The sequence below is a fragment of the Trichosurus vulpecula genome, chromosome 5 (genome assembly GCF_011100635.1).
Source record: "Trichosurus vulpecula isolate mTriVul1 chromosome 5, mTriVul1.pri, whole genome shotgun sequence".
Classification (NCBI taxonomy): Eukaryota; Metazoa; Chordata; class Mammalia; order Diprotodontia; family Phalangeridae; genus Trichosurus; species Trichosurus vulpecula.
Genome location: NC_050577.1, coordinates 180,705,269 through 180,731,006, shown reverse-complemented (window position 1 = coordinate 180,731,006; position 25,738 = coordinate 180,705,269). Strand labels below are relative to the sequence as shown.

Genomic DNA, 25,738 nt, shown 5'->3' with positions numbered 1-25,738 from the left:
TATGGACAGCAGTAAATTGAAATAGTTAGGATCTAGGGATGGTGGTCCTGATAAAAGTAGCTTACTTCTGGCATTTGACCAAAAAGGAAGGTTCCTGTCTGTGTCAAAGTTATATAGCAGCTGCAACTTCTTCTGTCACCATGAAGGATTTTTTAAGAATCCATGGCTACCTAGGGAAATTAGCAGAATAGACGGCAGAGGCTACCCAAGTAACAATCCTTACTTTCCTTACCAAAAGAAAAAAGTCCCACACTATTTTTTTAACCAGGGTCTTAACTTACTGGTGAATTAAAATACAAAACTCTCTGGGAAAGGAAAGCCTCTTTTATATGGATTTGACTTTTTATCCCAATCAAAAAAAGTGTTTAGAGTTTTTGCTTAGCATTTGTGAGTCTAATGCAAAATCTTCAAGTTGGATTTGAACTGTTGATTTTTCAATGTTTTTAAATCATTTTACAGATATGTACTAATGATCTTAATATATATGAGGTCTTAATTTTCTCAATTATAAGACTTGAACATAAAGGAAAGAATTTACAGAGACAGTTAAGCCCAATAATTTCTAATTACATGATTCTCTTCATTCACAATAATAATGTGCAATATAAGCATCTCATTAAATAATAGCAATAATATAGTATTCTATATTTAAGAGATAGGAGGAAACAGGAAACTTTAATTCAAATTCATTCTCCTTTACTCACTACCTATATGACAATATGCAAATTACTTAGGGATAATAAAACCTCACAGGGTTGTTGTGAGAGAAATGCTTGGTCAATCTTAAAATAATATACAATAATAGCTCACATTTGTATAGACTATAAGCTTTGCTCACAGCAACTACTGTTAGTATATGAGTATTATTTCCATTTTACAGATGAAATGGAGGCTCAGGCAGCAAATGATTTGGTTTACTCTTGGTCACAGGTATAGTAAGGATGTGAAATGGGATTCAGCTGCTGGTCAGTCTATTAATCTATGCCATACTTGCTTCCCAGTATATGCACTATTGTTTTACATCTAATATAGTGTAATATTTTGGCATTTTTATTAAAATTATGCAGTTTGCTGAAAAAAATATACAAGCTAATTGAATACATCAGGAAAAATTAGTCAAGAAGAGTATAATTATCTCAAATATGTTGAGTAGATATTTCATGAAAAGTACATATAACTTAATGACAAGGTCAGGACCTCAATTTGACTACTCATACTAATAGAGATGTTGCCTATCTTAAGGTTATTTGAAACTCTTCTATGAGATGCATACGTTTATACAAATCTAGAACAACTTGACATTTTAACACACCCTCTAGTGCTCCACCCCTGATCCCACTCTGATTACAGGGCTTAAGACATGGCTAGCTGGCTAAAACTTATTCTGAGGGTTCCATGAATAAAAATCTTATTCATATCCTGAAATGCTCATATAGTTCCTGATGGGGATCAGGAGTATATGTTAATCCTTGTATCCAATCTTTGCTTTAAACATCTTCCATTAACTTTTCCCCCAATCATCCTCCATTTTCAATTGCCTACTGGGAATTTTCACCTGATTGTCCTGCAACTACTCAAACTAACCTGTATAAAAATTGAATTCATCATCTCCCCTCTCTCTAAACTATTCCCTTCTCTTAACTTTACTAGTTCTATTGATGATATATCCATCCTACCAGTCCTATAGGCCAGAAATGTCAGCTACCATTAATTCTTCCCTCTCTCTTCCTTTCCACATCCAATTAGTTGTAAATCTCTACAAATTTAACCTTAACAACATCTATCACATCCCTCTCCTCCTTCCCTCTCACTGCCAGATCGTTCAGACTCAATACCTCTCATGTGGAGTTCAATAATGGTCTCCTTGCCTCCAGCCTCTTTCCTCTCAAATCATCCTTCATACAGGTGCTAAAGTAAAAAAAAAGCCTCAGTGGCCTTACAATGGCTATAAAAACTGTTATTTATCTTGAGACCAAACTTTTTGGTCTCAGGCTGACCCCTTAACTTTCTTATGAATTATTAAGGGACTCAATGAAATTTTTGTTAAGTGGGTTATCTTTCTCAGTATTTACCACACTAGAAATTGAAATTGATAACTTTTTAAAAATATGCATTGATAAACTCATTAAAATAATAAATCTAATACATGTTAACATAAATAACATTTTATGAAAATACATTTTACAAAACAAAAAATTAGTGATAAGAATGGTGCTGTTATATATACTTTTGTGAATTTCTTTTAAAGCCACGTTTAATAGGAGACAGGTGGATTCTCATATCTGCTTCTGCATTCAATCTGTTGTGATATGTTATTTTGGTTGAGGTATATGAAAAAAATCTGGGCTCACACAAGTATATAGCTGGAAAAGGGAAGACTATGTTAATAGCCATATAATGTCTTAATATTATTATGAAAATAGTTTTGACCTCCTTGATGCTCTGAAATACTCTTGGGATTTGCAGATTCCTAGGGGTACAATACATTGACAACTGCTGGTCTATAGTATAATTCCTTACTTTAACTTTCAAGATCATCCACAGTTTGGGTCCAACCTGCCTTTCCAGTCTCAATTCACCTTCCTCTCTTTTATAAACTATTTTCTAGCCAAAACAGACTACTAATCTTTTCTCAATTTCTTCTTCATTCCTCCATACAATGGATGCTCTCCATATCTCTGCTGTTGAACCTTCAAAATGAAGTATAGGTGGCTCCTGTTTCATAAAGTTTTCCTTGATAAACTAAATAGAAGGGATCTCTCCACTTTTAAATTTCTCATTCCTCTCTTTTGAACCTTTCCTATGTATTGATCATAGTGAAACATGGTAAATTTTCATCATAGTTACTTGTACTTAAGATGCTCTTAATACATACTTGTTGAATTGAATTGGAAAAATAGAATTCTAAAGTGAAAAGGGATCTTAACCATTATCTAGTTCAACAGTACTTGTGAAATCTCTGCTATCCTATCTCTACTTTATTAATATTAAAATATATCTGACTTAAGCTAGATAAAATAAATGAGTCTGTGGCCAAGTGGTCATTTCTCTCCTTTTTAATGATATTAAGGAATTTTAAAGCCTTTACAAACCACAGTAATCACATATTGACTTTACAGTAAAATAAAATCCTGAATGAATGAATATCTAGCCATGTCACCTCCATCACATATTTATGAAGCTGATTTCTTAAACCTAAGTATAAGACCACATTTAGCTTTATTGAATTCCATCATATGAGAATCAACTCAATCTTCTAGTCTGTCAAAGTCTTTTGGAATCCTGACCCTGCAATCTACAATGTTGATAATTTCCTAGCATTATGTCATATTTAAATTTGATATTCATGTCATAGATACCTTTAAGTCATTGTTATTGTCACAGATACTTGGTGTACTCCATTGGAAACCTTCTTTCAAGCTAACATAGAAGTATAAATACCAACCTTTTGAGTTTATACATTCTAATAGTCCCAAAGCCAATAAGTTATTGTATTAGCTATTCAACATATCTCAATCTTTTTTTTTTACAAGAATAGTATGAGTTGGGGGGTGCCGACAGGATGGCAGCTGGAAAGCAGGGACTTGCTTAAGCTCTCCTCCAAATCCCTCCAAACACCTATAAAAATGGCTCTGAACAAATTCTAGAGCTTCAGAACCCACAAAATAGCAGCCGGAAACAGGTCTCCCGCCCAGGAGAGCCTAGATGGTCGCCAGGAAGGGTCTATCACACAGTGCTGGGAGTGGAGCCCAGCCCACCATGGGGGGCCATGCCAGGACAGAGCAGACCCAGAGTCATCCAGCTGGAACATGCCTTGGGGCCATGAATCAGTGAGCTGTGGCAGTTACCAGACTTCTTAACCCACGAACATCAAAGAACAGGTTAGAGGGAAGCTGCGGGATCAAGTTCAGAGCAGTTCAATCACCAACCCTGCAGGTGGTGGAGGTGGTGCTGCAGTGGCAGTGGCAGCAGCAGGAAGCTCCTGAGGCTGCTTCCAGAGCTTTAGTGTCAGCTGCTTACTGAGTCCCTGGCTCACACTGTGGGAGGAATCTATCAGCGGATCAGAGCGGGAGTGCAAGGAGTACTTTGTGGGCACAAAGGCAGATTCTCTTGCTGTGCCCTGCTTGGAGCTATATTGCAGTTCTGGTTGGCGGTTCTTCAGGGAGGGGGAGCACTGCTGTGACAGAGCCTTGGGTGATGGTGGAGTAGAAGTAGCTCTGAAAACAGCAGTGCTTGGACCCTAGAGCTTGGGACAAAGTACTCTCTACTATACAAGCACTCATATCCTGACAAAAAGCTCAAGGGTCAGTAGTTGGCTGGGAACATGGACAGGCAGAGAAAACGAACTCAGACTCAAACACAGACTCAAACTCAAACTCTAGATTCCTTTTATCATGACAAAGAAGATGCAAACATACAACCAGAAGATGTCAACAAAGTCAAAGAGCCTACATCAAAAGCCTCCAGAAAAATATGAATTGGTCTCAGGCCATAGAAGAACTGAAAAAGGTTTTGGAAAAGCAAGTAAGAGAAGTAGAGGAAAAATTGGGAAGAGAAATGAGAGTGATACAAGAAAACCATGAAAAACAAGTCAACAACTTGCTAAAGGAGATCCAAAAAAATACTGAAGAAAATAACACCTTAAAGAATAGACTAACCCAAATGTCAAAAGAACTCCAAAAAGCCAATGAGGAGAAGAATGCCTTGAAAGGCAGAATTAGTCAAATGGAAAAGGAGGTACAAAAGACCACTGAAGAAAATACTACCTTAAAAATGAGATTGGAGCAAGTGGAAGCTAGTGACTTGATGAGAAATCAAGATATTATAAAACAGAAGCAAAGGAATGAAAAAAAATGGAAGACAATGTGAAATATCTCATTGGAAAAACCACTGACCTGGAAAATAGATCCAGGAGAGATAATTCAAAAATTATTGGACTACCTGAAAGCCACAACCAAAAAAAGAGCCTAGACATCATCTTTCAAGAAATTATCAAGGACAACTGCCCTGATATTCTAGAACCAGAGGGTAAAAAAGAAATTGAAAGAATCCACCAATCGCCTCCTGAAAAAGATCCCAAAAAGAAAACTCCTAGGAATATTGTCACCAAATTCCAGAGTTTCCAGGTCAAGAAGAAAATAATGCAAGTAGCCAGAAAGAAACAATTTGAGTATTGTGGAAACACAATCAGAATAACACAAGATCTAGCAGCTTCTACATTAAGGGATTGAAGGGCTTGGAGTATGATATTCTGGAAGTCAAAGAAGCTAGGATTAAAACCAAGAATAACCTACCCGGCAAAACTGAGTATCATGCTCCAAGGTAAAATATGGATTTTCAATGAAATAGAGGACTTCCAAGCTTTCTCAATGAAAAGACCAGAGCTGAATAGAAAATATGACTTTCAAACACAAGAATCAAGAGAAGCATGAAAAGGTAAACAAGAAAGAGATTCATAAGGGACTTACTAAAGCTGAAACATTATGTTTACATTCCTACATGGAAATATGATGTGTGTAATTCATGAGACCTTTCTCAGCATTAGGGGAGTTGAAGGAATATAGACAGAGGGCACAGGGTGAGCTGAATATGAAGGGATGGTAGCTAAAAAAATGAAATAAATTTAAGGGGTGAGAGAGGAATATATTGAGAGAAGGAGAAAGGGAGAGATAGAATGGGGTAAATTATCTCACATAAAAGTGGCAAGAAAAAGCAGTTCTGTTGGAAGGGAAGAGAGGGCAGGTGAGGGGGAATGAGTGAATCTTGCTCTCATCGGATTCAACTTGAGGAGGAAATAACATACACACTCAATTGGGTATCTTACTCTACAGGAAAGTAAGGGGAAGGGGATAAAATACGGGGGATGATAGAAGGCAGGGAAGATAGAGGGAGGAGGTAATCAAAAGAAAACACTTTTGAAAAGGGACAGGGTCAAGGGAGAAAATTCAATAAAGGGAGACAGTATAGGATGGAAGGAAATATAGTTAGCCTTTCATAAGGCATTGTGGAAGTGTTTTACATAGTGATACATGTGTGATCTATGTTGAATTGCTTGCCTTCCTAGGGAGGGTGGGTAGGAAGGGAAGAGGGGAGAGAATTTGGAACTCAAAGTTTTAAAAGCAGATGCTTAAAAAAAGTTGTTTTTTGCATACAGCTGGGAAACAAGATATATAGGGAATGGGGCATAGAAATCTATCCTGCCCTACAAGACAGTAAGAGGAAAGGGGATGGGGGGGAAGAGGGGTGACAGAAGGGAGGGCTGACTGGGGAACAAGGTGATCAGAATATATGCCATCTTGAAAAGGGGGGAGGTTAGAAATGGGGAGAAAACTTATAACTCAAAATCTTGTGGAAATCAATGTTGAAAACTAAAATACTAAATAAAAATAGAATAATGTGAGTTTATCAGACACTTAAAATCCAGGCAAATTAATATCTACAACATTGCCATGATCTACTTGCTTTGTAGTCTTGTTAAAACAGGAAAAAAAATCTGGCATGACCTGTTCTTAATGAAGTCAAGATGATTTTGATTATCATTTCCTTTCTAGAAGTTCACGTAGCCTATCTTTTCCTCATCCAGGGGACACTACACTTACAAGACTTGTCGGAAAAGAAACCAACCTGGTTTTCAGGCAGTTTACTCAGTATTTTCAAAGTTTTGGAGTCCTGCCCCTGACCTTGAGTTGAAGGGGCTTTGGGGAAGAAGAAAGAGGACATAATGAATGGCTGCAGGAGAAGTCATACTAGCCTAGATGAGGATATCAAAGCAGATTGTTCTTGGGGACTTGGTGCCAAGAAGTAACGGCAGACTGATGGAACTGGTATGAGTAGAGCACAGTACAACCACAAGCAAGCTGAAGGATCAGTGAAGGAACTCAGATTAAATAATAATTCCTTCTTGTCCTTCTCACTCTCAATGTAGGGAGAAGCCATTGCTATAATTGTAAGTATAAAGCACCTTCCAATTTTATCCCTTACTCTACACAGCTTGGACAAGTCATGGCTGTTGTGGGGGAAGGGAGTTTTGATTTTTCTGTTTAACTTCCTTTGTTTGAGTTATCTATAAATGTATATAAATCCTAATGGCCATTAAAATTATTTGTTTTCATTGCTTTATCCTTTGGGGAGAGGGAGAGAGAGAGAGAGAGAGAGAGAGAGAGAGAGAGAGAGAGAGAGAGAGAGAGAGAGAGATAGGACAGAGAAAAAGAGAGACAGAGACAGAGACAGAGAATTTCCCTTTAAAAGATGAGAGATATTTACTTTGCTCACTGGGGGCTGGAGTCACACAAAAACCAGTTTGTTGGTTCTTTCACAGGACATGCCAAATGTATCAGTCTCACAGAACAGAGGAATAGAACATCAGATGTATTTTCATTCCTTTTTTGCAAATAAACAAACAAACCAAAAAACTGAAAACAAAACAAAAAATTCACAACAAATCAGAAAGAAATATGCTATTGAGAAAACAACATAGACTGCAGAGAGAGGCTTAGGATGACTTCTTATATTCAAAAGCATAACCCCAGAGGGGAAAGAGAGATGGAGGGTCATTTTGTTGCTCATTCCATTGGTATTGCTACAGTCATTGTGTATATCGCTTTCCTAGTTTTACTTTCTTTGCTCTGAGTATGTTCATATAAGTCATCCATTCCATGCTTCTCAGAATTCCTCATATTCCTCATTTCTTATGGTGCAATAACATCTCACTATACTTTTGTGTCACAACTAATGGGCATCTATTTGTTTCCAATTCTTTGTTGCCACCAAAAATGCTACTGGTTGTCCCCATACCTTCCTCCATGACAGCCCAACCCAGGGCCTTAGCATTTACAGAGATGTAGATGGCTAGAGATGGCATGATATTTAGAGTAGTGTGTAGGTTGGGCTGCTTGTTTAAGGAGTAAGGGAAGCCATTTGTGTTTCTTGCCACCTGGAGCACAAAAGGCTTATCTGAAGGTAACAGTGAGAAATTTTTACTGAAGCTCTCCTGGAATGCCTCCCTTACCTAACTTGACCAGTTGCTAGAGTGACTTCAGAGGTAGAGGGGAATACTGTTTTGAATTGATACCTTTTTAATTATAGAAATTATATTATTTAAATTTCTTATCAGGAAAATTATTTTTAAGCCTGGATCACTAGATTAGGCCTGGCCCAGAATACCTTTGATGGATGAAATTTTCATTAAGGAAAGTCAAGAAGGTGTTTGCTGCTGCTCCAATTTTGGCAGAGAGAGAACTCCAGCAGATACCTGGAACACTGAAGTCCTCTATCATTACTATACTTTGCTTCTGTACTTGGCTTATGATCTATCTCTGAAATTCTTCATCTATCTCCTTTTTTTTGGTCCCATTAGTCTATGATCTCCAACGACAAAAATGCCTCTGTTTCTCCTGACAAGTATGGACCTTAATAAACAAATTTAGAGTTTTGATAGCATTTTCAGTTATTCATCAGGGAAACTGAATTTAGTACCTGACTAATTAGAATAATGAGATTAAAAAAAATGAAGTAGCTAGAATGAAGTTGCTATCCCAGTGGCTGTACCCTAGGTTCAGCCTTTTGGTATCATACCATTTTTATCTTCACCTCTTATGGATCAGTATACCCTGGGCTTCCTCCTTCCTTCCCCATAAGGAAAAAAACCCAACAACAACCTGAATTTGTCTTAAAAAGTTGATTTGAGGATGCATTTTATGACAGTTGCCTAAGATGCTTTTTGCTCAGAGTCTAAACACAGATAAAACATTGAAGTTAATTAACATCTAATACAAAGTGACTAATTTGTAACCTGTGCAGTGAAGGAACTAGAGGTAGATCCATTCTTGGACAGATTGTTTATTTGGCAATTTTACAGGCATGTTCTCTGATGTCTTATATCCCCATATAGGTATTATACTTGCATATAAAACATGCCAACCAGTAACACTTTCTGTGTAAATATAGATCCTGGAGATAACTAGGTAACTCACTTTATGAGATTATAAGCCTGAACAAAAAGTAGGGAAGGATAAAAGAGCAGGGCATTGACATATTAGTTGATCTTGGTTGAAGCGATAGAAGGTTTTGACTGCTTTATTACATGTAAGTTTCCGTTATACAGAACATCCCCCCAAAAATCTTAGTGTAGTTTTAAACTTTACTAGCTTTATAATGCACTAAGACTTTTGGGACATGCTCTATATCTGCTTTATATTTTTACATGGGATTAAACTATATTTGCCATGAATTTTCAGGTTCCTTGCCAGGGAAAAGTTACTACATCCTTTGTAGTTACATTTCCTCCCTATACTGCCTCAGGCAACCATTAACCCTTTGAAGACTGGCATTTGAAAATACAGAAATATTTGGCATATCCAAATAGTTAATCCTTCATATCTATTGTCTTTCATCTTGGGGCTGAAGGAACACTGAAGTGAATACTATATCCAGACATGATGATAGCATCATTTTACAGTTCCACAGCAAAACCAGCTTTAGTTAAATAAGATACAAAATCCAGTAAGTTATATCCAATTGTTTTAGTTGAATTAACCATAAGGCACGCTGTGGCTGCTGTCCTTATGCAGATGGAGCTTATATAGATTAAAAAATCTTTTCTATTGTTATCTCTCACTACAAAAGCCTAAGACTGAGTCGTAGTTCAATAAGCACAATTTAATAATGAATAATTAGCATTATTTATGTAATAATATGTTATTATATCAACTTTAAAGTATTCAAAGTGTTTTACAAGTAATACTATTTGCTAAAAATAATGGGTAAAAATGCTCAAAATATGATAGCATGCTATATTATCATGAAATCACTCCTTTTCTACTTACTATAAAAAATTAGTCACCCTCATCACCTTACAACATATGAAAGTAATTATATTTTAATAAATACACTGGGTTTAGCATATTACCTTGAATTTGGTGTGATACTTCCTTCCTATGGAAATACCCATTCACATGAAAGGTTTTTTTTTGGCTTTCCTGATAGATATTCAATACACAAGGAAACTTTTTCTGTTATTGACTGGTCTCTTTATGAAGTCTAGAAAGTATTTTGGTATGTCTTCATGTATGACAAAGGAAACATCTGAGTACTACTGGTAAAAAGAAATTGCTAAGTAAATTCTACAATTCCCTTAATTATTTTTCTAAGTCTGCATTTTTTCTCAAGCTCTACAAATAAATGTTGATATTTGTACTTTTAAAATGGTTACTAGATATGGGAAAGGTTTATATTTTTATGTGAATGGAGTAGCCTAAATTGTGCTCAGTTGTGATGGCAAAGACACAATACAGTGTAAGCACAAATGTTGAAATACCTTAAAATTCAATGGCAAGTTAGTCAATCATATTCCAACCTAGAAAACAGGCATTCATGTTACAGAGTGCATTGTCTTTTGACTAAGGACATTGCTCTTTGTAACTATCAAGGAGGAATAGCAATGACTGCTGCTATTATTTTCCTGATATTAATTTAATATATGGACAATGCCATCAAAATTAATATTAATATTGTGCACAAAATTTATAGATTTCTGATATTCATAATTTTCTTCAAAACTCAATTAATAAGCCACTTCTATTTACCCTTAAAACATTCAGAATGATGAAAATCCATAGCAATAAGTTTCACTGACAGGACAAAATCAACTACCAGAAGTTATTAACATGTTGGTGTTGGCATCAGAAAAAGAAAAAATAATTAAGCTGTAAAGGCAACTTTAGACAATTAAGCATGAATTAGAGACTAGCACCCCCACCCCAAATTTCCTTCCTCATATTTAAATGAGAATGGAAATGCTATAATGTCCAAAATAACAAAATTAGAGATTATCAGACTGAAAAAAAAACCAGAGAGGGCATCTAGTCAAATCTTCTCCATGTGGGAATTTCCTCTAAAATATCCCAGACAGGTGACCATGTAACTTCTCTCTGATATCTATCTAGTTAAGCAAAAGGAAAGAAAACACACCACACACACACACACACACACACACACACACACACACACACATCTGGCACAGAAAGACAAATCTATTGAAGGAATGTGACTCGTTTAAGTACATGGCTTGAAAAGAGAAATTTTAAGGAACACATGAAAACTGCTTACAAGTATGTGAAAGATATCCTCTGGAAAAGGAAATAGGCACTTCCTCCTCTATTTAACAGAAAACTGGGACCCAGATCATGAAAGACTATATGAAAATATCTTGCTGAAATCCATATACACTACTTCCATATGATTTACCTTCTCTACCAGTATAGTTTCCTTTTTCTCTTTATTTCTTTTTGGGGAAGGGTGAGGGGAGGGTTATGAGGATTTTGAAGTAGACCGCTCACTGCTTTAGTGAACTACTGTAGTAACAATCTCACTCAGTGCAAATCAGCACTTCTTTTATAACAGTCTTAGAGAATTGCCTTGAGTACTGAGAAGCTAAATGGTTTGCCCATAGTCAGACAGCCAATATTTTCTGAAGGGTGGACTTGGCCTCAGGTCTTTTTGGTCTTAAGGTCAGATCTCAATATTACAGTTTCTTTTTGATAGGATAACAAGTCTAGTTACTCTACTAAAAAAAGGAAATAAGGTTGTTTTGTCATGAACTTTAGTAAATTCATGATAGATACTAAAATCATAGTTATTTTTATGAATATGGATGTCATCTTCTTAATAATTCTAGAATTTTGCTAGGAATAAACACCAAGTAGTTGTTAAAATTCACCTTTATCCCATTTTTGAAAAGTAGTACAAAATTTGGATAATTCCAATATTAATATACTTTTGCTGTTCCCAATAGTTGATCAAAGACTCCTGGCAGCATTTCAATGGCCATACATCATCAAGTGTATGTTTTTTTTTAATTTAACCCTTGGTTTTAATTTATCAATGGCTAGAGACTTGAATTCATTTAAATCAGAAAATCAGGACATTGCTATATAACTTATCTTTGATTTTCATTTTTGCTTCAGTATGCTTATCCTGACCATTTTGATTTCATAGGATCTTAGAGCTGGAGCAGACTTGTGAAATCACCTAACCTTTCACAAATGAGGGAATTGAGGCTTAGGGAAGTTAGGACCACTGTCACAAATTTAGTTAAGTGGCACAGCTGGGATTCAGTCAGCGGGATCAGGCCCTCTGATTCTAAATCAAGAACTCTTTCCACTGCACCAAGCCTCTTTTGAAGGGAAACCTCACTCGCAGAAAAAAAGAAAGGAAAAATAGAAGTTGAGTAGTTAGGATCCCTCTCTAGCATTTGTTAATAATACATAATCTGTGTGAGGCAATAAGCATAGCCCTTACTTCTTGTTGGTTTGAATATGCTTTAAAAAAGTACCTTTATCCTAAGCCTCTCTGCTCATTCTGGGCTTTAGTCTTTCTGATACTATTCTTAAAGGTTAATATAATAATAATTAATAATAATAATAATAATAATTTTAAAATAATTTACATTCTCTTAAATATAGTGAATTGGTTTAACCCAGGGGTGGGGAACCTGTGGCCTTGATGCCACATGTGGCCCTCTAGGTCCTCAAGTGCAGCCTTTTGATGGAATCCAAACTTCACAGAACAAATTCCCTTGATAAAAGGACTTGTTCTGTAAACTTGCACTCAGTCAAAAGGCCACACCCGAGGACCTAGAAGGCCACACGTGGCCTCAAGGCTACAGGTTCCCCACCCCTGAACCATTCTGGAAAACAATTTAGAATTATGACAAAGAAAAAAAGAAGGTGTGAGGGAATAGTATATCTATGCCATTTGTTCCAGTGACTAGGTATATATATACCAAGCAGGTTAAAGACATAAAGAAAAGTTCAATCTATAGCAGAACAACCATAGCAGCACTTTTTATAGTATAAAAGATACAGGAAATAACAAATACCCATCTACTAGGGAATGACTACTTAAAATGCAGCACAAGAATGTAAAGGTGTATCACTGCACCATTCGAGATGATGGATATGAAGAATTCAGAGAAGCATGTAAAAACAGATTCAGAGGGAAGAAAGCAGAATCAAAAACACAAAAATAAAATTGTTCAAAGAATATACTCTCTTCCTGGCTCCACATGGAAAGGCACATAGTACAAATTCTTCACCAATCACAAACACACTTTTCCCCCTTTTTCTATAGGAGCTTCACATCAAGATATTTCTCACCTGTCACTTCCAACTGCTGGAGTGTCTTCACACAATATTCTATCAGGAATCTTAAAACTACAATAATAATAATGTCAATAGTGTCTGTGATATAGACATTCAAAGTAAGGGTAACATTTAAGTCAAAATTAGTAAAAAATTTTCAGACCTCTGAAAACAACCTAAATTTCCATTAAATCCACAGTAATATTAATATTATGCTCAATACATATAGTTTTATGCAAAGTATTATTTGATAAACTGGAGATAATGTGGAAAATACAGTATTAGTAATGATAATAATAAATAGAACAATTTTACATTCATCATGCAGTGAAAAATAATATTATATACACTTAACACTGAGTTACATATAGATGAAGGATTAAACACTGCTACATTATCATAAAGGCATCTAGGTAGTGCAGTGGTTAGAGTGCCAAGCCTAAAGGCAGAAAGACTCAACTTCCTGAGTTTAAATCCAGAAAAAGGCACTTACTAACTGTGTGATTCTGGGCAAATCACTTAACTCTGTTTTCCTCAGTTTCCTCATCTGTAAAATGAGCTGGAGAAGGAAATGGCAAACTACTCCAGTATCTTTGCCAAGAAAACCCCAAATGGGGTAATTAATAATTAGACATGATCAAAATGACTGAACAATAACAAAAAGGCTCAGAAATGTGCTGTTACTACTAAAACTTTTTCATTACTATTAATATAAAATCTACAGTTCTTTATTTTTGCCACATGTAGATATATAGAAAAGTTATTAATTTAATTGCATTTTGTTTTAAAAACCTTTACATTACTTTGAAAACTTCATAATGTTTACATATGTTCAATTTACTACAGATTTGTGTTAGCATGCATTACTTATTTTAAATTTTATATATAAAAATGTTTCATATATTTACTGAAATGTCCATGAGGCATAGGTAAATGTATTTTCAAGTATAAAATCACAGGGAAGTCATTGAAAGAATTTTAAAAAATTATAAGTGGCCAAATGTATTCCTTCCTGATAATTGTTTTCTGTGAAAATAATTAAACTAAGATGGTTGTCTCCCCTCTATTTCACATTTAAATCAAAGTTATCACACTCCCTTATTTTTCTTCAGTAGGTACATAACATCCCTAACCAACCTTCCAACCTTACAACGTGTACTGAAAACACTTGCCTTCCTGGCTAAACTTAGTATAACATATATACTTAATACACTAAATTTAGCATAATATATACACATATAATGTGATATACAATATTGTATAAATAATGAGCGTTCAATAAATGTTAACAGACTGACTGCCACCAATCTCCATATGTTCATATACATTACTCGAGAGGTAGCTAACTTTGAACTCAACAATAACACTTTACCATAGACCCTGTGAATTATGACTTTACCCTTCTTAATCAGACCCCCTAAATTCAAATAGAATTAGAGAAGAGGATGAAATGATGTATTGTGTAACTTCTCCCGCTGCTTCACGGACCCCAAATGATTCTTTTTTTAAAAACTTGTCCCCATTCCTGACAACTCTGGGGGAAATTGTCTGAAACAATGCAAGTATAAAGATTGAAAAACTCATTCTCAAATACAAGCCTGGGATTATATCTATGGAAACAGCTTTCATGTGGTATTTTGTGATGACATTTATAATGTAATGTTTGTAACAATGTAATTTCATTGTATGATAAACATCAATTTACCATAAAAAACAAATACAAACTTGTCACCACTTTCACCTTGTTTCAATTGAATTGGCCTTGTTCAGATAAGCATGCCTATCCCTTACAGAAACAACAGTTTATAGATAAACTGTATGAAATCGTGCATGTGTGTGTGTGTGGAATTATACTGCCTACTAACATAATTTCATACTGACACATTGTACATATGGCTTCCAAGCTTGCTTTATCTGAATCTTTGCGAATCTATTCTCCATGCTATTAAACTGAGCACATTCCACATCGTTCAAAAGTAATTACACTTTTGTTTAGAGTGTAGGAGACTGCTCTCCCTAAACAATGAAATTCTCATTATTAGAACTGGCACAATAACGGCCCCGGTGTTCACAACACTGTGCATTGTACCATCACAATAACTTATGCTAAGCTGGATATACAAAGGTACACCAGAAATTTAAATATCTCTTTAAAAACCCACTATATAAAATAACATATTTACTATTCTAAAAGTCAGACATCAGTCTGACTTTTTAAAAGCAGCAATAGCATCTTTACACATTATAAGCATTTTCACATCTCCTAAACAGCAGTTGTTTTTCTAGACAATCACATTCCCCTAAATCAAAACATCTAAACTAGCTATCCGAATATTAGACTTTAAGTAAGCATTATGATGATTGAAAATTTGAAGGTATAGCTAAAACATGGAATTTAAAAGTTGTTGTGAAAAATTCTGAGAGAGAATAGCAAGCTTGACATTAAGAAAAGAATCTGGTTGTCCTGTGAGTTTTGATACACAAATTCAGGAAGGAACATATGGTATTACCACAAATAGTATTATAACAGTGTTCTAGAGAATATTGTGATATATGAAATCACAGTATCTAAGGGTCTTCTCTCCAAACCCCTTATCCATTCCAGCAATAGGCCATCCAATCTAACAACAATGTAGATAATTTTGATACGTATTACTATAATACTTCAATTTCAAAAAGTCCACTTATTTATGCGCCTACCTCTAGGCAAAAAAGGTCTGAATCTTCACTATCCATTGAGTGGGGCAGGGCAGTTGTCTTAGCTTAGGGGGAATCAAAGAAGTCAAAATATAATTTGGCCAAGACATGGCAAAATTTTAGTAAAAAAGACAGCTGATCATTAAATAACCAAAAATGGTCATATCACATATGTCACTGAAACAATATTCCAGCACACAGAACTACCCTGAAACTACATGGGGACTGAGTGCCAAAATGGTTAGGACACAGCTTCCCAGCTGCTCCTGATGCTGCCACTTCATTCGCCTCCAAACTTACCACGATCCCTGCTGATGCCTATAAATATCCTTGTCAGTTGGCATTAAGGCATATTTTGGATAGTCATATGCAAGACCAAGCAAATCAACCCTAATCATACCCAAAACAAGAATTGTTGTTGAAGAAGAGCCAAAAAATATTGGTGATTGTGGTGTACCAACAAGAAAGGCTGAAAAAGACCAACCCTACTGTTGATGCTAATTGACCAATAGTAAGGGCAATGAGTGCACAAGAAAAATAGAGACTGAATTACATTTTGGAAAAATAAAAACAAGAAAGCACAAGATGAAATTTACATGTTTTCTCGGGGGCAAAAACCTGAGAGAGAAGTACTCCTAAATTCCTACTCGAACAACATAAGATTCAGAGGATTCAGTGAGATTGTGTTCCAATGTGGACACAAACAATCACAACTATAGGAACCACAACTACTGCTACCACCACCACCCACTGTCACCATTACCATCACTATCACCATTATCTCCCTTAAAACTCTTTTAAAACAATTTCTTAGACCATAAGTCCCTTAAAAGTAGTCCAGGCACCTAGCACAATACTCTGCATATAATAAGTAGTTTGGAAACAGGAAGACATACATTCAAATTGTCCCTCTGATATTTATTAGCAGTATTACCATGAACAACTCACTCAACTTCTTAGATTTGCAAGCATCTGTGAAATGGGGCTAATAATCCTAACAGGGCTATTACTCTGAAATATCATCATATGTGTATAGCACTTTGTAAACTTCAAAGTCTCATATAAATGAAAATTATTATTATAACCTCAATCAATGTTTGAATTTTATTAAGTTACACCTGGTAGAAGAGATGTGATTCTTTTTAACCCATTATCATGATCTGTGCGCAAAACCCACCATGAAGGATCCGACAAAACTGATTGAAGTCATTCAAGGCCAAACCTACAAGTTGGTAAGATCTAGAGTAAATTACATTCTAAACTCCCATGCAACAACTTTTTAATTGAGAGAAACATGGCTATAATTAATAACTAGGTCAATATTCAAGAAGAAAAGAAAGTTTAAATTCCACAACACACAGTATTCATCCTAAGGGGTATAAAGAATGTGGTAAGGATCAGAGAAGGAGTGTTAAAAAGTACCTTAGAGGGCATTTATTCCAATGCTACCATTTTACAGATGAGGGCACTGAGGCCTAGGGAGATTAAGTGACAAAGTTAAGACAAAATTAGGTGGTATTTGAACCTGGTCCTTCTCAATCCGGAATCAGTGCTGTTTCCATTAAAACATATTGCCTTATTTAGGGAACCTTGTTGTCTACCAGCCAAGGGTCTTGGTGGCAAGTTAACTATATGTATGAATGTCCAGGATCTTTTTTGCATTAGGTGGTAGAGTAATTTCTTTCCTCCTTTCCCTGGGAAGTGCCAGGTCCTTGGCAATCATCATAAATTCTTGTACTCTAAGGATGTCTTTATGGGAAATTGTTGAATGGTTGCATTATTATCCAAAGAACCAAATATATAGATAGAACTTTGTCAAGGAAAAAGAAATAAGGCATTTGAGGTAATATTGTGGAAGAAAAAATTGGATTATGAGTCAGGACACTGAGGTTCTACTCCTTGTGTTGCCATGAAATAGATGTTTGACATTTCACACGCCATATGTAACCTCTATCAGCTTTTTGTTTTTCACTTGGAAAATTAAGATATTTGATTGCAGATCTCTTAATGTCTTATTCTAACATAACTCTACATGGACATAAATGTAGAGAATTTAAGGAACTTAAGTTAGGGATGTAAAGATGTAATTTAGGAAAAAATATTAATTCATCATTGTTAAAATGATGTTAAAATTCTAACCACAGGCATGGCTAGAGTGCCATTGGACAGGTGTGTTGGCCCACAGTGTGGTACAATGGAAAGATCAGTGGGCCTGGAGGCAGGATATTTGGGTTCAAATTTCTCTCTAATGGTAACAATCTGTGTGACAATGGACATGTCACTTAACCTCTATGTGTTAGTTTCCTCACCTGTAAAAAGCTCTAGATTTATGACCCAGGCAAATTTGAACCACATTCCATGTATGACTATATTTCAAACCTCATTGCAACTAGATTCTGTAATAATTATTCATAGGAACCACTGCAATTTGCAACTTCCATTATAAATATCAACTTTTAAATTTATAATTTATGTACAGTTTGTCTCCTGAATTGCATTGTGAGCTTTTTGAGGGTAGTATAATGTTTAAAAGCACTTTTAAAGTTGGTCATCTGTCATTCTTACAAATAAAATGTTTTACACAAAGCAAAATTTTGGTTAACACATTAAATAACTACAAGAAAATTTATGAATTATGGAGATACGTAGTATACATGTAGATACACATACACACGTGCGTGTATGTATATATTAGTTTGTATACATGTGTGGGTGTGGATATTTATATGTGTGCATCTATTTTTTTATCTACAGATAGGCAGGTATAGATGTAGAGAGACAGAGAGTATATTCTTACTTCGGACCTAAGCCTGGATTTGAATTCGATATAAGCACAAAAGGCTAAAACAAGGACAGAATTCATAAGAAAGTTCAAACTTATGCTAAATTATAGCACATTGCTCCTAAATATAGTTTTAGATGGACTTAAGTAAATGAATATACTATGATATCAACATAAGATAGTTTTTCATAACTTTTAGAAAAGTTAAGTTAGTATTTCATATTATCATGGTGTTATATAGGACTTTTAACAACATCCTATTTAGAGTAGAAGACTGGATGCCAAGCTACTATAGGAGCAGATTGGTCCAAGAATGAATGTAAGGACAAAAGACCACAAGAAAACCTACCACTGTGTTGTGCTGAGAAGTGGGAGTCCTATGGCCACAACTCTCTTGCGTCAGAAGAGAAACTGGTTGAAATTCCTCAGAGTGAGGCTTGTTGGGAAAACTCACATGCAAGGGAAGGTGAAAGGCTGGGAGCCCGTCACTCTCCTCTTCTTCCACTTTCTGTCTGCTTGTCACCATGGCTACCTCTCCATCTGCTTCCCCATACGGAGAGGCTGGTCGCTTGGAAGACATCCTGGAAGGAACAAAAGAGGAGAAAATAATGAAACCTCCATATAAATCCTTAATGCCGTCATTGTGTGGTTAGGGGCCATTGTAACAGAAATGCCTTTTTGTGCTGGCAGAGAGCAGGAAACCATCCAAATACCACTGCAAAGCATACACAATCAGAAACAATGGCCAAGCAGGTAGCAACAGAACAGTGCTTGTTTGTTGTGAGAATAATACACTAATATAGCACTCTCTTGTATTCTGGCTTCTTAAACAAGAAAATTCACCTAAGAACACTGCATAATGAAAGACCATTTCTTTTTAAAGGAAAAAAAAATACCCATCTAGTTTTACACTTTGATAGGCCTTATTGAAGACAGAATCTGTGAATAACGAACACTGCTGTTCAGAGAGGGAGAAATGACATTAATAATTTCTTTTATTTTTAAAAACCAAAACCCAAAATGCTTGCTATTATCAGGAATTTGAGTTATGTTAAAATTAAGATTATTGTAAAAAAGCAAAAACAGTAGTCAGTGATAGGTGATCTCAAGAGTTTGATATTTAAATATCCCTTTAAAAGTTTGTATGTCTGAATACCACTAATGCCACAATGCCACAAATATTTAAACTGTTTCTGAAATATTGTCAGTTTAGTTGTACTTTCAAGGTCTGAGAATGCCATAAACCTTTTACTTTAGCATTTAGCTCTAATTTCTCAGTTGTAAAAGATATATAATAAAAGAAGTAGGATTATTTTAATTTTTTAAAGCTAAGGTTAGAATAGTTATATTTATATTCTTAGAATTGATGTGCTCATTGCTAGAAATACAGAAATTAGAAAAAAGGAAAGCAGAAAAAATGTTTTATTTTAATAAACTAAGCTTGATATTGTAGAGAGCTATATGGTTTCTTCCACAAAATAGACAAGAAAATTTTTCTTCAAACTTTGATCAGATTCAGAATATTATCAAGGAACTAACAATATTTAAACAGAAATGTTAATATTTCTCAGAATAAAAGTTTTATGGAGAAAGGGGCTTGAGATAACACAACACAAGACCTCCATCAAAATATTTAAAATTAACCCAGTCTTGAAAGAATTAGAAACCCTGGGTGCATGCATACATACATATATACACACAGACACACACACAAAGAAGATCAAAGAAACATGTACTCTTATCTTAGAACAAAGGAAAGGATGTAAAGAAAGAACTCTTTGCTTTAAGACATTAAAAATACTTTTAAAAATTACTAATCGCTGGTCTTTATTAAATTCTTCTCTGATTCCTCATTATAACATAAAGATGAATTTCCTGTCACATTCTCCTCTCTGATCCCCACCTCATATAATGACATGGCCTTACTCTTTAGCAAGGCTAACCCCTCTACTACTTGCTCAAGCTATCCCAGCCCTTCTCCTTCAATAGACTATCCCCTTTGCCCACGCTTTCACTTATTTTCAGTGTCCCCTTCTCTGCTAATTTATTCCCTATTGCCTACCGACATGCCCATGTATCCCCATCCTGAAAACAACAACAAAACAACCTTTACTTGATCCTATTCAATTGTTATTCTATATCCCTTCTGCCTTTGTAGCTAGACTCCTTGAAAAGGCCATCTACAAGAGGTACTTCCACTTTCTTTCTTCTCACTCTTTTCTTAACTCCTTCCAATCTGGTTTCCAACCTTATCATTCCATCAAAACTGCTTTCTCTAAAGTTAGTAAAGATCTCTTAGCTGCCAAATCCAATGGCCTTTTCTTAATCTCTTTCTCCTTCACATCTCCCTTCTCTGCAGCCTTTGACACTGTTGATCACTGTCTTCTCTTTAGGTTTTCTGGATACCACTCTCTCCTGGTTTTCCTCTCACCTGTCTGACTTCTCCTTCTCTGTCTCCTTTGCTGGATCCTATCCAGATCATGCCCTCTAACTGAAGGTTTTTCTCAGGGTTCTGTCCTGTGCCCTTTCCCCTTCTCCCTCTATACTTCACTTGGTAATCTCATCAGCTCCCATTGATTTAATTGCAATCTCTATACTCATAATACTCAAACCTACCTTTCCTGGCCTAATCTCTGTTGACCTCCAATCACATATCTCCAATTGCCTTTAAGACATTTTAAACTGCATGTCCAGTAGACTTCTTAAACTCAATATGTCCAAAATGGAACTCATTTTCTTTGCTTTTAAACCACCCCCACCTCTTACCTTCTCTATTACTGTAGAGGATAACATCAACCTCCCACTCCCTCAGTCTTGCAACCTAGAAGTCATCTTTGACTCCTTACTATTTGTCACCCCACCCTACCTCCCCATCCAAGCTGTTACCAAGATCTGCTGATTTCACCTTTGTAACTTCTCTCAAATATGTACCTTTCTCTCCTCTGATACTGCGACCATCCTCGTATATGCCCTCATCACTTCACATCTGATTACTGCAATAGCCTGCTGGCAAGTCAGCCTGCAACAAGTATCTCTGTGCTCCAGTTCTTCCTCCATTAAGTCACTAAAGTGCTTTTCCAAAAGTACAGGTCTGATCATGTCATCCATAAACTTCCTATTGCCTCCAGGATAAAAAAAAATGCTCTGCTTGGCTCTTCTAAAAGCTCTTCATAACCCAGTTGTCTGACACCTTTCCAGTCTTTTTATATCTTACTCCCCAATATGTACTCTTTGATCTAGTGACACTTGGACTCTTGGCTGTTCGGTAACAAGACATTCCGTATCTATGCTCTTGGCATTCTCTCTAGCTGTCCACCAGGCCTTGAATATTCTCCCTCCTTGGCTCTGAATTGGCTCTAACTCCCTGGCTTCTTTTAAGTCCCATCTAAAATCCCACCTTTTACAGGAAGCCTTCACCAACCCCTTTTAATTCCAGGGCTTAATTCTGTTAATTATTTCCTATTAATCCTGTATGTGGCTTGCTTTGTGTATACATACATACATGCACACACAGACACACATAATACCTAATGCCCCCCACCGCCCTTGTCTCAAGGGATGTAAGACTGATGGGTGGGATGAGATAGGGGTATAACTCTGCGTTGTGATCAAAGTGGAATGGAGCAGTAATCCAGCAACATCATCCCCTGTAATAAAAAGAGACAGAGTAGGAAATTTGGTCTCAGAGAGAAGTGTAGATAGCAGGAAGAACCTGGGAGGTGAAGTCAGATGAACTGGGTCCAAATTCTGGCTCTGTCAATTACTGCTGAACTTTGGTTAACTGACTTGCCCTCTCTGGGCAAGTTTCCTCCCTTGTAAAAATGAGGGCCTAGATTAAATGGTCTCTGAGGTCCCTTCTAGCTCTGACATTCTACATTCTGAAGTCCCTTCTAGCTTAGAAAGTCCATAAAAATGAACATGAATGTCAATTAAAGGGGGAAAAAGTTAAAATGAACAGGTCTGTAACTATATTCATTAAAGATCGGAGAACTCTTTCAAGATATCTCAGAACTTCATAATGTTGTCCTTGTGTTAACTTGAATCCTTGTCCATTTCTTTGTACTATTAGCAATGAAAAATTGTAGAAAATATGAATAATGTCTCTACCTTTACCCCAGAGGCAGCTGGGCAGAGGAAACTGTGAATCTGAGACCCTTTCTATAGGACATCTGGGTAAGAAACCTCAAGCAGAAGAAGCATTGGTGCCAAAGGAACAGGCAAGCCAAACCCTGAAGCTGAGGGGAGACAAGAAAAGGGGGGCAAGGGGTGCTAGTTTAAGACTGAGAAGTATCTCTCAGGGTTTCAGCCCATGATGCAGTCCCCTCTTCATAGAATCTTGGGAGATGGAAGATTGCTCACAGGGTACCTAGTACAACCCGGTAGTTGAAAACAAATGCCTAGTAGAACATTACCAATGAAGGGTTGTGTAGCCACTTTTGGATGGTTCTCATGGTGGGAAAATTCTATTTCTTCTATTGCTTCCAGAATAAAATACAAGCTCCTTGGCTTGGTACTTAAAGACCTCTACAAAGTGTTTCAGCCCTATGTCTCCAGACATTTCTTTTTTAAATGTTAATGATGCCCTTGGTGTTTTATGCCATAGTCATTTTCTGATATACCCCTCCCTGATAAAACTCTTCCATGTATCAAAGAAAAATATTTAAGCAAAACCCACTGACACCAAGACCTTGTCTGACAGCACGTAATAAATAATGGCTACCATTTATCTGGTACTTTAAGGTTTGCAAAGTATTTTACAAATATTATGTTTTATCCTCACGAAAAACCCTGGGAGGTACATGCTATTATTGTACTCATTTTACTGATAAGGAAACTGAGGCAAGAAAAGCTTAAGTTACTTGTCCAAGGTCACACAGCTGGTAAATATCTGAGTCCAGATTTTAACTCAGGTCTTCATAATTCCAGGCTGAGCACTCTACCCGGTGGACAATATTTTGTCCCCCAGGTCTACAAACTCTCATGAGAGGAGGGAAGTGTGCTTCATTATCTGTTCTATGAAACCAATATTGCTCATAATATTTAATCTGAATTCACTATTAGAGATGATTTTATTTATAGTATTTTAGTCATGTATGTTCTAGTTCTGTTCTCTTTGATCTGCCTTAGTTCATAAAAGTCTAGATTTAAGTGCTAACATCTTAGAATTGAAAGGGACCATGATAATTTTATAGGTGAGAAAATTTAAGCTCAGAGCAGACAAATGACCTGTCCAAGGTCACATAACTGGCAAATGCCAAAGTGAGAGCATCTGAATCTGCATCCCCTAATTCCAAGTCCAGCACCTTTGCTCTGCACCATACTATTTAGGTATCTGTTCTTAAGAATAGGAAGAAGATATCACAAGTGAAGTCTTAAATTGCATTTAAGTAAGTCAGAACTGAGTGAAGTCCTTAGCCTCACTCTCTTTTCCTGAGTCACTTTAGTTGAGTGGCAGGACAAAAGTCAGGATAACAGTGACAATGGCCCAGGGTGCCATGGATGGTCTTGGCATCTTCCATGCCTGACCAAGCTCTAAGCTTTCCATAGTGCCTGCTTCAGCCACCTTCATGGTCCTTTGAACAAACTGTTCTTATCCACCCATTCCATCAGAGAAAGTCTTCACATGCTTGGGGTAGACATCTCCCTAACTCAATCGACAGGTTTGATGCCTGTTGGTTGCTCTCAGCCTGGTTTAGCCCATCTGATGAGATAGTTTAGTGGAGTGTCGCCACTACATGTGCTACAGCTTCTTGGAGTCACAGGTGAGAGCTGAGTAAAGGTGGACACCAAAGGTGAATGAGCAGCCCTGACAAAGTGTGTATAGGGAAGACTAGCACATCTGGTGTGAGGGTATGCCAAATAATAATAATTAACCTTTACATAGGACTTACTATGTGCTCGGCACTGTTCTAAGCCCTTTTCAATTTTTATCCCATTTGATCCTACAACAGATAGGTACAACCTTTAACACAGCAACCCTTCAAAAAGACTGGGTTCAAGTCCTGGCTCTAGCATTTCCTAATTATGTGACCCTAGCAAGTCCTTTACCTGTCAGCCTCAGTTTCCTTATCTGTAGAATGAAGTCATAATTGAACTATCTACTTCATAATTGTTTTGAGGAAAGTACTTTATAAAACTTAAAATAAAACTCAAGTATGAGCTATTGCTGTTTCTCAAAATCCCCATCATTGCCTAGATACAGAGGAAATATTCTTTATTCTAGAGAGAATAATAGGCATTTTATATAGCTAAGTTGAACAAGTTTTTCAGTTTTCACACCCTATGTAACTGATATAAGAAAAGTCATCAGACAACAAAATAATTTCTAGAAATATGCCTAATTGAAATTTCAAAATTCATTCATATATTCAAAATATTTGATCAATCTATCTCACTAAAGTTCTGAGGGCAAAGGTACAAAGGTCAGGATGCATTTGACATATATAAGATTAGTGTCAGAGAAAATTTAGAGTATGTGGAGTATGGACTAAAATAGTTTCACCTCAAATAAATTTCCTACAGCTGATAGGGCCTATCCTGGAAATAAAGGAGAGCTAGAAATATCCAACCCTGAATCCCACTGACCTGACAATTTGACCTGACGATGAACTCCTTCCCTTTCTTTCTTGTACTCATGTTGACTTTGGTGTCCCTAACGCCCAAGTGTCCCACTGATTCAGATGGACAAATTGATCTTAGAGCTTCTTCAAGTCCTCAGTGTGGGTTGGAAAGTACCTTGAAGGTATCTGTATGATACTAGAGTCTCATGCTGATACCATAATTATTAATTAAAGTTGCAATCTTCCAGGTGTTTCCTACATGGATAAACAATAATTGTGCCATTCTTACAGCATGTCTATGACTAGAAAATAATATCAATGTATTTTTTAATGAAATTTGGCTTAGCTGAATCCATTAACAGGTAAGGGATACCCTGGGTAGAGCTCTGGATATAAATAGTCAGGAAGACTTGATTTCAAATCTAGCCTTGTATTTACTAGCTGTGTGACCTTAGGTAAGTCACTTAATTGCCTCACTTTCCTCATCTGTAAAATGCAGATAATAGTACCACAGGGTTGTGGTGAAGACAAAATGAGATGTTTCTAAAGTGCTTTAAAAT

General features: G+C 36.3%; 1 protein-coding gene across 1 annotated transcript in view; it reads right to left on the bottom strand.

The window, feature by feature from the left end:
• The window catches only part of SOX5 (SRY-box transcription factor 5), a 491,049-nt gene that overhangs the window by 398,156 nt on the left and 67,155 nt on the right, over positions 1–25,738 (bottom strand). Inside the window, exon 2 of the mRNA XM_036761148.1 lies at positions 19,073–19,199. Within this exon, the coding sequence (XP_036617043.1) occupies positions 19,073–19,198 (126 nt within the window). The 5' untranslated portion in view covers position 19,199. The remainder of the gene's footprint in view (positions 1–19,072; positions 19,200–25,738) is intronic.